At 32.7% G+C, this 15,437-nt stretch overlaps 1 protein-coding gene across 5 annotated transcripts in view; it reads left to right on the forward strand.

The window, feature by feature from the left end:
• Positions 1 to 15,437, forward strand: part of RANBP17 (RAN binding protein 17) — a 311,774-nt gene that overhangs the window by 29,247 nt on the left and 267,090 nt on the right. For 4 of the 5 annotated variants that reach the window (XR_011073140.1, XM_068536342.1, XM_068536345.1 and 1 more), the window contains 7 exons: positions 2,314 to 2,418; positions 3,804 to 3,969; positions 6,730 to 6,803; positions 9,023 to 9,142; positions 10,940 to 11,086; positions 11,619 to 11,791; positions 13,825 to 14,018. Coding sequence is in view for 4 of the 5 variants with exons in the window: in XM_068536342.1 (XP_068392443.1) it covers positions 2,314 to 2,418; positions 3,804 to 3,969; positions 6,730 to 6,803; positions 9,023 to 9,142; positions 10,940 to 11,086; positions 11,619 to 11,791; positions 13,825 to 14,018 (979 nt within the window). In the remaining variant the exon portion in view is untranslated. The remainder of the gene's footprint in view (positions 1 to 2,313; positions 2,419 to 3,803; positions 3,970 to 6,729; positions 6,804 to 9,022; positions 9,143 to 10,939; positions 11,087 to 11,618; positions 11,792 to 13,824; positions 14,019 to 15,437) is intronic. The other variant, XM_068536343.1, reaches the window with a different exon arrangement.

Below are 15,437 nucleotides of genomic sequence, written 5' to 3' on the forward strand. Positions count from 1 at the left end.
GTTTCTAACTTTGTTTAATAGGTTATAGTTTGTTAGGTTATATAGGTTTAATAGGTTATAGTTTGTTACTTACATTATATTTTGATGCCCAAATTTTCCCAAATTTGGCCATTAGGAACCCTTTCAGGCTAGCATCTCTGTTCATTTGACATTTGTTCACCATCCTTCGAACATTTTCTTACTTTTCTGTCACAAGATGTTCCACACTTATCTTGTGTAGAACTAGGTACCTTTTGAAAAAAGCTTCAAGCTCTGAAGTGTGATTTTGACTTTGTATGGTAAAAAATACATGGCTTCTGTGGAGACATTTTACTTAGCCTAATTTTAGAGCATTAACAATTTCAACTAGCATTTCTTAAGTACTTCTGAACCAGGCAATAGGGAGATCTACAATGCATAATGAAAATCAAATATTATAATTGTCAAATGTGAGCCAGGTAAATTCATGTAGGGTCAACAACAGGATGTATCTTCTAAGAAAAAGATCTAAACCTGAGGTTTCTTAAAAGTTTAGAATTACATGTTATCATGCTTTTGTAGAAGCTAAGTCTAGTGTTCCTGAAGTATATTCAATATATAATCATCAAGAAGTAAAATATTCTTTGCCTACATGGTAGAGACATAGTTATGCAGTAGAAAATGGATGTATAATCCCTCTTCTCAAAGAAATTGGATATCTAAATAAGTAACTCAAGTAGAATAAGCATGTATGCCTTGAAGATAACTCTGAAATAAGACCTGTATTTGTGTTTTAGCTCAATTGCCTACTGCTTTGTCCAAACTTCTTAATGTCTTTAAACTTACATATCACTATCTGTAGAGCAATCTTGTCACTTTCCTTGGGTCTTATTAAGATTAGATAAGTTACTAGCACAGGTCCTAGTACATACAAGTGCTCAATAAACCCAAGGTTCTTCCCTCAGTGTTATAGATATGATGTGCCTGTGAGCTTTAATTTTCTCTTATGTGAAAAGAGAATAATATATATCTCACAGGTTAGTTTTGAGGATTTAGTGAAATAATATGTGAATATTATTAATTATTATTAATTAATATATATTATATATATAATAATATATATAATATATATTATTATATATATTAATATATATAAGTTGAGATTATAATGCTATATGCTATTATTAATTTGTATTAAGGAGAAATTTTTATATATTGAGGGAAACTGAAGAGACGGACCAATTGAAGGAGAGAGAGATGGCCGTTTGATTTAAAAGAAGGGGGGAATGCTGGAAATGCTAACTTGAATCTTACATAGTAGGTAGAGATTCCAGTAACTGCTTTCTGTAATCACTTTGGGCTTCTGTTATGTTTCATGTTTCTATAAGTAAATGTGGCATTTAAGTATAATATGATGGAGCTTAGGAAGTATCAGATAATTTTGATCTCACTACTTTTTTCAAGTCTATAAATATCAGGAAGGAAAATGGTTTATTTTCATCTTTCAGGTACCAAAAGGAATGCTATAGCCGCTGTAGCCTGTGGTATTAATAATTGTTTGGGTATCAGATTTCAGCTTTGTTTGCTGTTTCCTAGTGATAAATGGAAATATTAATGGTACTAATAGTATAGTTTTTGCCATATTGTATTTTAGATTAGAGGCTCAAGGACTAGTCTTAGTAAACTTATTCTTAAAAATTATTTATTATTAACTAATAAAATATTCAGGGGGAATATACTATTGCTTATGTAATAAATCAAATTTCTGATTATTTATAATTTCTGCCTTGGTTTTTTTTTTTTTTTTACAATATCAAAATACATGAATCAGTGACATATCTGATATATATAGAAATATCACTTTCATATAGAAGAATCTTCTGTAACTGATTCAGTTTGCTGATTCACAGAAAGTTAGAATTTGAGGATTATCTCAGAGATTTCCCATTTTATAGGTGGGGCCTGAGGAACAGGGAAGCTATTACTTGTCTAATGCGAAATGTGATGCATGACTCAGGAGTTGACAGTATCTATCTATTATTTTATAATCTGTGTTTATATTGCCTCTGAAAGTATGATCAATTCTGCTTTTCAATTTTGGCATCAGTATAGTTTGTAGAGAGAGCACTGAATTAAAACAGTACAGAAACTTGGGTTCTAGTCATGGCTCTGCCATTATTAGCTCTTTGAGTAACCATAAACAAATCACTTTTATACTAGTAGATTTTTAAAAGCTGTTTTAGCTCTATATTTTATGATTCTTTAATCATTATTTTCATTCCTTTTCTTACATAGTAAATTTTTGCTTTGCTGTTTGGTAAGTCTGGTTAAATAAATTCATCTTGAACTTTCTAGGTCGATTATTCTAGACCTTCAGCAAAACACAGGAAAATAGCTACCTCATTTCGTGACACTTCTCTTAAAGACATTTTAGTGCTAGCATGCTCTCTTCTAAAAGAGGTAAGTTACTTAATAATTCAGCATCCTGTTTCAGAAGAATTTCAGATGAATTCCCCTGTGCCCATTTAATTTAAGTACAAATTAATTTGCACAAAACTGTAAGCGGTTCCAAAAAATTCACTTTTATTTAGTCAGGATATAGTAAAGTAAGATCCAAAGGGAATTTAGTAACTTGTCTTTAGACAGTAGTTTCATTATCTTCCTACTGTAGATTACTTATTGCAGAAGCTAATTAAGACTTAGTTTCTATATTGCCCTGCCCATATTTTAATGGGGTGCAGATGAACAATGAAATGATGGCAAGTTTTCCTAATTCATCATTTATCAATATTTTTTCAGAGTTGAGCCAAGATAGTTGACTTTAATAATTTCTTTAGGAAATAATATTTTCCCGTTTGCTACTTAGTGCCCTATTGAACATTAGGGATAGTATGATTCATAATTATATTGTGTTCTCTTGTAATATAGGGACTCCCTCATTCTGCTCAAGCTTGTTAATTGGTGTAGTAGAGCATTTCCCAAAGTATGTTCCACTAATCACTAGTTTCTACTTATTTAAGTTCTGTGGTATAGTAACATGGTAACTGCCACACTAGGCCAGACTAAAAGTTCCTCTATTATCTAAAAATTTTTCTTTTAGTATGAAAAATTTTAACATATACACAAGAAGATGGAATAGTATAATAAACTCCCTTAGACCCAGCAACCAGTTAAGCATTAACAACTCGTGACCAATCTTGTTTCATCTCTATCCTTAACTAACCACTTTATTTCTTTCTGTGTTTTTCTTGAAGCAGAATCCCAAGCTTCTTATCATTTCCCCCACAAATATTTCACATTGTATCTCTAGGAGATATAATCTATTCTGGTTGTGTCAGAATGAACATTTTGAGGGGGTCGGGATTGTTCTCCAGGAGCTTGTGAGTGTCCTTCCACATTCAAACAGCTCTGAGAACCTTTGTTAGCTGAATGTGTATCGTTTATGCATGAAGCTCCCCTACTTTTTCTTGAAGAATATTATATTTTCAGCTTGTTCCAGTTGCTCCTTGAGCTAACGAATCCTGTACATTTATACATTTGTGCTGTGTAAAGTATTTGTCCTAAAGTTACTTCTTACAACTTTAGAAGGTGACCTCCAGTTTGCATTTAAATATGAAAGGTTTTAACCCCATTTTACAAGATTAAATTTGAAAATTTAATCTATTATTGTAGATTTTTGTTGATAGTGATATTACAGTTTTTTTCTAATATATACAACATAACTGCAAATTTTTTTTTTTTTACTAATTTTAATTTGTCACTGAAGAATTATTTAAATTAGTTAAGTAAAATTCTTTTAATTGACATATGTCATAATGTTTCATTTGACTCTGAACCTCTTTCAGGTGTTGGCCAAGCCTTTAAACCTTCAGGACCAAGGTCAGCAAAACCTAGTAATGCAAGTCTTGAAACTGGTCCTCAACTGCCTTAACTTTGACTTCATTGGCAGTTCAGCAGATGAATCTGCAGATGATCTTTGTACAGTACAGATTCCAACAACTTGGAGAACAAGTAAGAAAAAAGTTTAGTGTAAGGAATGGTCAACATAAAATACACAGGATTAGCAGTATAGTTGCTTTATGTGCAATTATCTCTGTTTTTTACTTGGCAATCAAAAAGTTCAAAAAAATTTGTAACCTAAGGTAGCTGCTGATACCCAACGTTGAAATCTGTTTTCCTCAGTTCATATCATAGTAACCTCTATATTTTGATTTTGGAAAAAAGAAAAGACAACTCTAGATTTGGAGGACGACCAGTTTAGATGGGGAAATGAAGAGCTCTGTTTTGAAATTTTCAGATAAACAGTAGGAGAGGATATAACACTTGGCAGGAGATATCAACATATTTTTCAAAGTTATAAAGAGAATGACTTAGAGTAGCTAACTTAGCAGAGCAGAATTGCAATTTACTTTCTTACAGAGAAGGACACCAAAAAAGAGCAAACTCACTTGCTCTCACACATCCCAGAAAGATGATGGCAATAGGGCTTTCCTATTGAAGTCAGAGGTAGGGAATTGGGCTGAAAGGACTTGGTAAAAAGTCTATGTTCTGCACAAACACCCCCGGGATCTTCTCTACCACCTCTGTGCAGCTCTGTGACTGCCCTTTTCCCTTCCTTCCCTATGTGTACTTCCCTCTCCATTCCCAAGACCAGAGCTTTTTTCCCTTGAGAAATTAAACTGGAGAGGTTTCGCATTCAGGGGTATCAGATATAGTAGAGAAACACCATACATTTGGTGAAAACTTCTAATATGGAAGTCAGAGACTAAAAGAAACAATTAAAAGGGACTTTGTATCTTGATAGTAGTGATGAATGCGTGAACCAACACATGTAGTAAAAATTGCACAGACTAAATACACATACACACACACACACACACACATGAGTACATGTAAAATTGGGAAAGCCAAATAAGATTGGTGGATTGGATTTTATCAGTGTGCCTTCTTGATTGTGATATTGTGCTTTAGTTTTGCAAGAACTTACCATTTGTGGAAATGGGGTTAACAATACATGGGATCTCTCTGTATTATTTCTTGCAACTGCATATAAATCTGATTATCTCAAGAAATCTTTTTTTAAAAAGAGAGAGTTAGTAGAAACGGAGACAAAGTGAAGAGTCGAAGTAAATTTCAAAAAGGTTTAATTACTATCCTCAGAGAGATAAGAAAAGGTAATGCACTCCTGAAACATGAATAGGATATTGTTTCAAAAACGAAAGTTAAGACAGTGTTCCAAATATACAGGTTGCCCAAATAAGACATTCAGTAAAAGAGTTGGAAGATAAAGTTAAGGAAATATCCCAGAAAGTAGAACAAAAAAAGCAAGAAGAGATTTGATAGGAGAAAAAAATGCAAGAATATTGAAGCATGAAACTAGGAGGCTTGGCATCTGACTATTAGGAGTTCAAGAAAGGACAGGAAAAAACAGAAGGCAATTTGCAAACAATAACAAAAAAAATTCTCAGCAGTGAGACACATAAATTTTCAGATTGAAAGACCCCTTAAGTACCCAACATAATGAAAAAAAATAGACTAAGCTTCATAATCATGACATTTCAGAATAACAAGGACAAAGAGAACCTAAAATCTACCAGAAGGAAAGTCACCTACAAAGGATTGGGATCAAGAATGGTATTAGATTTCTCAACAGTAGCACTGGAAGCTAGAGGACAATGGAGTAATATCCTCAGACTTCTGAGTGAAAATAATTTTCAAACTAGACTGAAATTACCAAGTATAAGAGAATAAAGATATTTTCAGACATGTAAATCGTTCTGAAATTTATCCCTTATGTACTTGCTCTTATGAAGCTACTTGACATACAAGCAAGAAAATAGAGGATATGGAGTTCGGGAAAGCTTTAACACAAGATGACTGTCAGCAGACATTAAAAGGAGATAATTATGTAACACAGTTTGGAACAGCCAGTCTAAGTTGAAGAAGGCTCCAGGAGGAAGGGGTGGGAAGATGGAAGTGATAGGTTATTTGATGCTATTGACCAGGTGGAAAATGGCATGAAGAACATTTTGCAAATCTGTCAGAGCATTTGGAAAGAATTAGTGACAGATATCGATCTGCACAACTAAGCACAGAAAAGATGCTGTGATTAAATCCAGGGAGTGTTGGAAATGTGATATAATCATAGTATACTTGGCTGAGCTGTTAACATTATTTACATAGTCATAATAAGGTAAACACTTAGAATTGATTTAATTCCAAATTGTTACAACAGTGGATGGATTTTTGAGAGAGGATGGATTGTAGAAAGAGTGGTGGGAGTAGAGGGGAGAGTGTACCGTAACAAGGTCATTTGAGACCTAAAATAAAACAGTCAAAGACATGTAATACAGCATGTAATTTGGAAACATGTATTTAAATATAGCTAAGAGTTGAAAGGCAGTTGGAATGGAGTAGGGTACAGCTGTTTTTTACTATATACTTTTTAGTACTATTTACTTTTTGATACTATTTGAATTTTTAAATGTTTTTAGTACCTTAATGTAAATGAAAATAATGAGAAGGTTCTCTAGGTAAGAACTGTAGGTGCTACATGGAAATAAGGAACATCTTAGCTAATTAATTTCTATCTTTGTATTATTTCATATTTCAAAGGAAAATAGCTAGGAATTAAAAAGGAATTAAGCCTAACTGCAAAGAAAGATTGGCCACATGCAGAGGTCTTGGAGTTTTTGGTTTGTATGATAATGTCTTACTATGTGAAGATCACTGAATTGAAAGTAATGGTGTTAGAATTTTTTTTTTTTCCAGTTTTCCTGGAACCAGAAACATTGGATCTTTTCTTTAATTTGTATCATTCACTTCCGCCACTCCTATCTCAGTTAGTAAGTAAAACTCATTCATTATTTCATTAAAAAGTACCTGTGATATTTATATAAGGGTGGTACATATTTACTTTATTTATATTCTTGATTAGGTTTACCTCTTATAAGAGATTCTTACATCATCTGGGATTTGTATTACGTAAGCTATTTTTCAGTTTCTATTTATAGTCCATAGTTCCCGTCATTTCACTGGTGAGCCCAAAACCCATAACTGGTGATTTAGTTCCTGCCTGTAGCCAAGACAACCTATCAACCTCTAAGTATCTTTTTTCCTACTCAGTCCCCAGCTCTTCTTCTGGGCCTCAGTCCAGTAGTTTGCCACCCCACCTGTTACCTTCCCTTTTCTTAACCTCTCTAACTCTTTCTCCACTTTGCTTGGCTCCATGTCAGGCTTGCCATGTGGCCCCCCATCAGATATCTCCAAATGAGAAACAAAGGGGATCTGCTCACTTGATTTTGTGCTCATCACTCCAGTTGTTCATTTATTTTTTGAATCAAATTCTGTTGTGTGCTAAAAGATTCTTGAAACTCTTTGGTTATAGTATGGAACTTTGAGACTTTGTATCCCATCTTTGTGGAATCTAAAACAGAGACCAGGCAAGACTGAAAAAAAAAGAAAGTTGTTAGTTTAATATCTAAGCTTGTAGAAGTGAAGTTGGGGAATTCTTATATTGTCATTTCCTGAAAAAAAGATGTTCCACATTTAAAGTACATATCAGCAGTATGTTTGTTTAGATATGTTATCACCTAGAAGGGAGGAATAGGTTCACAAAAATACTCCCTCCCTTTCTTAGAAAACATGTTTGCTCTCAAATCGAGGGTTTTAAGGTGGTGGTTTTTAAACTGGGTTTCACAGGACACTCATGTTTCCAGGTGGTGCCACAGAACTTCAGCCTTCTGTCTTTTAACCAGAAGAGTCTTGTCTTTAGTTATTTAAAAACCATGGTTTCATGTACAGTTATGTTTTGGGATAAAACAAACAAGCTACTGGTGCTTAAAAAGTAGAGTGGAAAGCAACTGCTTTAAGAGAATGTAACTGACATTTATTGGGCATGCCCTATCCTATGATGCTTATCTCACTTCATCCTCACAGTGGCCCTGCAAGGTAACTATTGTTATCTTCCCTATGTAGACAAGGAAACAGATCCAGAATGGCCTAAGTGACTTTCTTCAGGGCAGTGAACTACATTTTGGAGTTGAGATTCAAACGCAGGTGGTTTTGACCCCAAACCCCTGGATATTTTTATTACGCTAATGGTTCCTGAACCTTCTACACATCAGAAGGGAGTTTTGTTTTTTGGGTTGTTTGCTTGTTTTTTGTTTTTAACATTAAGGACTGTGGCCAACTGAGTAACGCCTAAAAGGGCTATCCTCTGATTTTTGTCCCTATTCTCACCCTTGCCAAGAGAGCCAGACATTTTGTGTGAAATCTCCTAACTGGAATATTTAAATATTGACAGATAATTCTTTTTTTTTTTTTTTTTAAAGTGGGCAAGTTTACATATGTGGGCCAGTTTGGCCTAAAAGTTGCCAGTTTTGGGCCTCTCAGTTAATGAACAAACAGGCTTCAGTGGGTTCCAGTAGTAGAATTAAGAACCCAAGAAGTGAAATTGGCTGATTAAGTCTTAACCTCAGAAAGATAACTAGGCCACAGACACTTTGCAGGAATTTTTATACTGTATCTAACTTTTTCAGCAGCATTTTCCAAATTGTTCCTCAAGATATTAATAAATGGTGTGGGCAAGATGTTTTATCACCAGATAAATTTGGGACATGCTGGATTAAGTAAAGTTAAAGGATTTTTCCCACTTGTAGGATAGCGCAGTGCATATTGTACAGTAGTTCCCAAATGTATTCTACAACAAAACCATATTTTCTTTTTGATGAAACACCTGGTTCGTTGGTTTACAAACAGATTAGGCATCAAAAGCAATTGGGAGCCTTTGAGTGTATGCAGGTCCCGGCTCTGCTCTGGTGTATTTAATATATACAAAAATATTAGAGGAATTTTACACAGAAATAGGAATTCTAGTGGTGGGATTGACGGGTTATGGGTGGTGGTAATTATTGATGATGTTTAGCTTTCATTGTTTTTGGATTTTATAACACTATTTTATCATTAAAATTTTTAAAAATTTAAATGTAAAGAGTAGTGTTCCTTACATGTGGCCTTACATTAATTTTAAAGTTGAAATGAATTTTGTTGTTCCTGTTTTTAGGCACTTTCATGTTTAGTTCAGTTTGCTTCTACAAGAAGGTCCTTATTTAGCAGTCCTGAACGTGCCAAGTACCTTGGTAATTTAATCAAGGGAGTAAAAAGGATACTTGAAAACCCTCAGGTATTTTTGAAATAATTTAATTAGTACTTACCATATTTAAATACAGTTTTTCTGCTGAAAGGTGCATAATAAACTTATGACTTTATTACGATTCTGGAAGAAAATAAGTATCATATTCTACTTTCTTGGATCTCATTTGTAGTATAAATGGGCAGTTTTTAAAAGTGAATGTTTTCCTGACTGACTGCTGTGTTGTTCTTTTTATTTTTCCTGTTCTTTTAGGTAAATATGAATAGAGGTTGTATATCTTACTATGCTTCTGCTTTTTACCATTGTACTTTGCTTGCACTTCTTAAATTACTGAAGTGATTAATTCAGAGTCATATCTACCTTCTAAACTAGAAGACAGTATAAATCTGGATGTTAATATTGGAATAAGTGGTTTTAAATTATGAAATAATATCTTTTTTGCCCTCTTGTGGACAATAAAAGTTTGTAGATTTTTAAATCTACTCTCTATGTTAACAGCAAATCTTCATTGTCTGTGTTCATTTCAGAGAATTGCACAGCCATTATAAATTAGTGATTTTGGATGCCTAGATAAAATTTGTTTCACTTTTGGTTTTGGTTTAAAATATCTGTAATGAAAGTACAAATTTTAAAAGGTTAAATGATGATTTAAGGAGGTTTATCTAAGTCTCTTGGTTATTAATAACTTAGGGGGGACATGTAATATCTATACATAAAGAAAACATTCTTACTCTTTAAAGAACAGTCGTTTTTGCACATTAAGAGGTATTTTATGTGTTGTGCATTCGTTTTATCTTTTCACTGTTGGCATATCTGAAATTTATGTGTTTTGCTGATAAATGGGATTTTTACCAATATATCGATACTTTAAAATTTTTAGTTGTTCAGCTCACTATCATCAGTCAGTATGTGGAAGATAATATGCTAATATCAGATAATTCTCTTAATTGATTTTCCAGTATCCTCATGTTGATGTTTTATGGCTCTAAAAGTTAATTTGAATATTATATATATTTTTAGAATTATAACTATGTATTAAAAGACCCATGAATACAAAATATATTTTAAAATTAGTCCTTAATAATTAGAAACTATGTTATATTTTTTCATGGGTTGAAATTTTTTACAAACTCTTTCAGTATTAAACAGATACTGAAAGATACTTGAATTCTGTTTCATGCCAGCTATAGTGCAGAGTTCTCAAACTATAAAGATAATAACACACATGTCCTATCTTCAAGGAGCTCACTGGGGGCACCTTTCTTGGTCTTTCCTTTTAACCTGTCCTCCCCACAAAGTTACCTCTGTGTCTTGTAGTACTTTTTTTAAACTTTCTGCTCTACATTGCAGCAGTTTATTTGAATGTCTTAAGAGACAAGGAGTTGCTTGAGGACATAATGCCTCTAGGTACTCAATAAATATTTGTTGAATTAAAAGATGTTTCTGTTATTTGTGGGTACACATTTAATGTAAGTCTAGTGGTATTGCTCTTTTCCAGGATTTCAAGAGCCAATTCTTACTTTCCATCTTAAGTATTTTTCAGGTCTTGTATTGACTTCTGTTTAAGTCACAAGATACACTCTCTCTCTCTCTCTCTCCCCCCACCCTTTTCTCCTCTCTTTTCTGTCTCTCATGCAAATTTTTTTGGGCTAATATAATGGTTCCCAAACATTATGATTTAGTCATCATGGTCAGAGCTTCCTCCAAAGCCTCTAGTTTGGATTCCTTATTATTAATCATTTAGGACAACATTAAGTCGAGTAGGAATCATTTGGTTTTTTGTTTTTAAGTTTTTTAAAAAGCCTTTCTTTTTGTCTCATAATTTAGGGTTTGTCCAATCCAGGTAATTATCATGAATTTTGTCGATTTTTGGCTCGTTTAAAGACAAATTACCAGCTGGGAGAATTAGTTATGGTGAAGGAGTATCCTGAAGTTATCAGATTGATTGCTAATTTTACCATTACTAGCCTACAGGTAAATAAAAATATATAGTTGATGTTAAACTGTAGATAGTTTTAAAACCCTTTCTTGGTAAGATTTGGTAGGGATTTTTAAAAACATTTATTAGAGCACTTTGCTAAAAATGTTCATTGCAAGATTTTAGGTAAAAAACTTCTTTGTAACAAATTTTATAATAATAAAAATTTAGAGACCATCTAAATATCTAATAATTAAAGACCGAATTGAGACGCTGTAGCAAAATCTATGTGGAGAAATGAAATAAAGTTTTACAGATTAGTTTTTGGAAAAATTCTTTTTGTAAGTTTGGGGGGAAGTTTTAAAACCATATTTTCCACATGATATCAACTCTGTGAAAAAATATTCCTGGAAAGATTAGAAGGAAGTTCACAAACATTTAACAGAATTTGCTATTTTAAATGTTCATTGGTTATAATCGGAATAAAAGTTTATTTTGAACTGTATGTTTACTAATTTTGCCTCTGCATTTCTTATTCTAGGAAGACATAATGTCATTTTAAATAACGTTTGCTTTATTTTTTTGTAGCATTGGGAATTTGCTCCCAACAGTGTTCATTATTTATTAACTCTCTGGCAAAGGATGGTAGCATCAGTTCCTTTTGTGAAATCAACTGAACCCCACTTATTAGACACTTATGCACCAGAAATCACGAAGGCCTTTATCACTTCTCGGTTGGAATCTGTTGCCATAGTTGTGAGGTATTGAAAACTAAATGTTTTTGTTGTATTTTCATCTTCTGCATCTTGGAATTTTTTTAAATGGAGGTATAATTTACCTATGGTAAAATTCACCTTTTTTAGTATACAGTTCTCTGAGCTCTGACAAGTGTATGCCGTTGTGTTTAACAACACAATCAAGATATAAAATAGTTCCATCACCCCAAAAAGTTTTTTTAGGTTCCTTTGTAGTCAGACCTTTCCCCATCCTCAGCATCTGGCAATTATTGATGTTTTGTTCCCTAAAATTTTTGTCTTTTTTGGATGTTATTACATAAATGAAATCATATAGTATGTAGCCCTTTAGTCTGGCTTCTGTCACTTAGCATAATGCATTTGAGATTCTTCCATTTTGTGTCAGTAGTTCTTTACTTTTTATTGCTGAATAGTATACCATTTTATGGATATATCACAGTTATTAGTCCACTAACCGATTGATGGACATTTGGGTTCTTTCTGTTTTTGCCTTTATGAGTAAAATAGCTGTAAGTGTTCCTATTACAGATTTTTGTATGAATTTAAGTTTTCATTTCTCTTGGATAAATTCCTAGGTGTGAGATTTCTGGGTTGCCTGGTAAGTGTATATTTTACTTTATAAGAAATTGCCAAACTATTTTCCAAAGTGGCTGTATCATTTCACGTTCCCACCAGCAGTGTATGAAAAATCCAATTGCTCTGCATCCTCACCAGCACTTGATATTGTCAGTTTTAAAAAATTTTAGTCATTCTAATAGGTGTGGTGCCTCATTGTGGTTTCAAATTGCATTCCCTTAATAACTAACAATGTTGAGGATCTTTTTATGTGCTTATTTACCATTTGTATATACTCTTTGGTAAAATGCCTGTCAAATATGTTCCCATTTTTTTATTGGGTTGTTTATTTTCTTATATTGAGATTAGAGAGGTCTGTATATTCTGGTCACAAGTCTTTTTATCATATGTGTTTTGCAAATATTTTTTCCCAGTCCTTTGCTTGCCTCTTCATTTCCTTAACAGAGTGTTTCAAAGAGCAGGAGTTTTAAAGTTTAATGAAGTCCAATTTATCCTTTATTTTTTTCTTCTAGAAGTTTTATAATTTAAATTTAGGTCCATAATCCATTTTGAGTTAATTTTTATATGATATGAGGTTTAGACTCAATGTTCTTTTTCTTTCCTTTTTTTCTTTTTTGCATAGGGAAGACCAGTTATCCCCAACACCATTTGTGGAAAAGACTGTCCTTTCTCCATTGAATTGTCTTTACTCTGTTTTCAAAAATTAATTGACCACATATGTATGGTTCTATTTTTGGACTCTATTCTCATTAGTCTATGTGTTTCTCCTTCTGCCAGTAGCTCCTGCCTTGAGTACTGTAGCCTTATAATAAGCTTTGAAATCAGGTAGTGTGAATTTTCATCTCGGTTTTCCCTTTTTAAAGGGCTCTTTTGTTTTGGCTCTTTTACTTCCTTTGCTTTTCTGTATAAATGTTAGAATCATCTTGTCAGTATCTACAAAAAAAAGTCCTGCTGGAATTTTGACTAGAATTGCATTGAATTTGTAGATTAATTTGGAGGAAGAATTGACATCTCAGCAATATTGAGTCTTTTAGCCAATGAGCATGTTTGTCTTTTAATTTATTTAGTTCTTCTGTGATTCCTTTCATCACTGTTTTGTATTATTCAGTCTTTAGATCTTACATATATTTAAGATTTAATTAGTGTTTTATGTTTTCTGGTGCCTTTGGAGATACTGTTTTTTAAATTTAAATTTCCAATTCATGTTAGTATATAGTAATGAATTCTATATATTGACCTGTATTGCTAGCACCTTGGAAATACATTCACCTGTTAGTACTAGTAGCTTTCTTGTGGTTCACATTTTCAAATATAGACATTTTATTTCTTACCTTCCAGTCTATGTCTTTTATTTCTTTATCCATGATAGAATTTTTATTTAACATAAATAAAGCTTATTTGTGGTGAATAAAAGTACATCTCATTCTAATGTCATCTGCAATCCTTTTTTTATATATTTGCAGAGATAATTTAGATGATCCACTGGATGATACCGCCACTGTGTTTCAGCAGTTGGAGCAGTTGTGCACTGTTAGCAGATGTGAATATGAGAAGACATGCACTCTTCTTGTACAGTTGTTTGATCAAAATGCACAGAATTACCAAAAGCTTCTGCATTCAGCTTCTGGAATAACTGTGGACATGGCAATTCAGGAAGGTCAGTAAATTTTATATGACCATATAAATAATATAATAATATGGTAGTGTGTTGAATTTTAAGTAGCTTCATTAATCAATTTATTTAATAATTTTACTGCAACGTATTTTTGTTTATTTCCCCCAATTCTGTTCCTCTAATAATCCATTAATTTTATTAACCTTCTGGGTATTTTGGTGGCTTGATGGTTTTAGTTCTTTATAAGATTCACAGGGAATATTTCTCTCTGGCTTCAGTATCAAAAAAAGCTGATAATGATCTTTGAGTAGAGTTTATTAACTTATAACTATCCTTTAACTAATCATGTTTCCTTCTTTGCTATATCTGACTGCAAATTCAGAGCCCAGTTTTGGCCAGTAAAAATTTACTGAAGACCTCATCGTGGTTTTGCATTTGTTCATTTGCCTTCACCATGGCTTTATTTTATTATTATATTTTAATTTCTCAATTTCCTCTTTATTTTTCATTCTTTACTGAAGGAGAATTTATCTATTTCTGTATATTTCCTTAATACGAAAGGATTTTCAGGAACATAGGGAATTAAATACACTTTTCAGATTTTAAGTGGGATAACTTATGAGACTGGAACTGGCTATATACATTTCTAATAGGAGGCAGTTTAATTACAGTTCCAGGATGTTTTTTTCTTTCATATTTGTTTGGAAAGTGAGTGGTAAGGGATGATAGTCAAACTTTGAGTGATTTTCCATTTAAAGTCTTTTAAAAAATTTCTTTAAAAATTATCCTATACATTTACGTACTGTCTTCTAAAAATACCTTTTATTCATTATCTGTTTTTTTGGTTTTTGTTTGTTTTCTGAGTCACACAATACTGCTCAGCGGCGGATAGAGGAATAGTTAACCTTCTTGAAATGTTCTCTTTTATTAGTATCTCATTATTTATAAATTAGATGGAGGAGAACTAACATTTTGCTTCGTAGCATCTTGTTGTCATGACTGATTTCTTTCTTTAGCACAAAAGGGTGTTTATATATTTTGAGACATAGTAACTAGCAGTAACAAACACCGTCACATAGCTTAAAGAACAGGTCAATACCAATATCTTTGCTGTTCCCTTTTTCCTACCAGCAAAAAATTCTTGATGTTTGTTTGTTAATTGATGCCTCTTCTTCACAGTTTTACTGCATATGTATGTACTCTGAAAATAATGCATGGTTTTGCATATTTTTGAACTTTATACAAATAGAATCAAATTATTTATTCTTTTACAACTTGCTTCATTATTTTTTCTCAGTGTTGCCTTCGTGAGAGTTTGTGTTGATGCTGTAGCTATAGTTCCTTCATTTGTACTGCTGCAGTTCTGTTGTTTGAATACACTGAAATTTATTGATGAATTTTCTTGTCAATGGGTATTTGTGTTTTCTGTTTTCTGCTAATGCAATGAATGCTGCTGTAAAG

The sequence above is a fragment of the Eschrichtius robustus genome, chromosome 2 (genome assembly GCF_028021215.1).
Source record: "Eschrichtius robustus isolate mEscRob2 chromosome 2, mEscRob2.pri, whole genome shotgun sequence".
NCBI classification, from domain to species: domain Eukaryota; kingdom Metazoa; phylum Chordata; class Mammalia; order Artiodactyla; family Eschrichtiidae; genus Eschrichtius; species Eschrichtius robustus.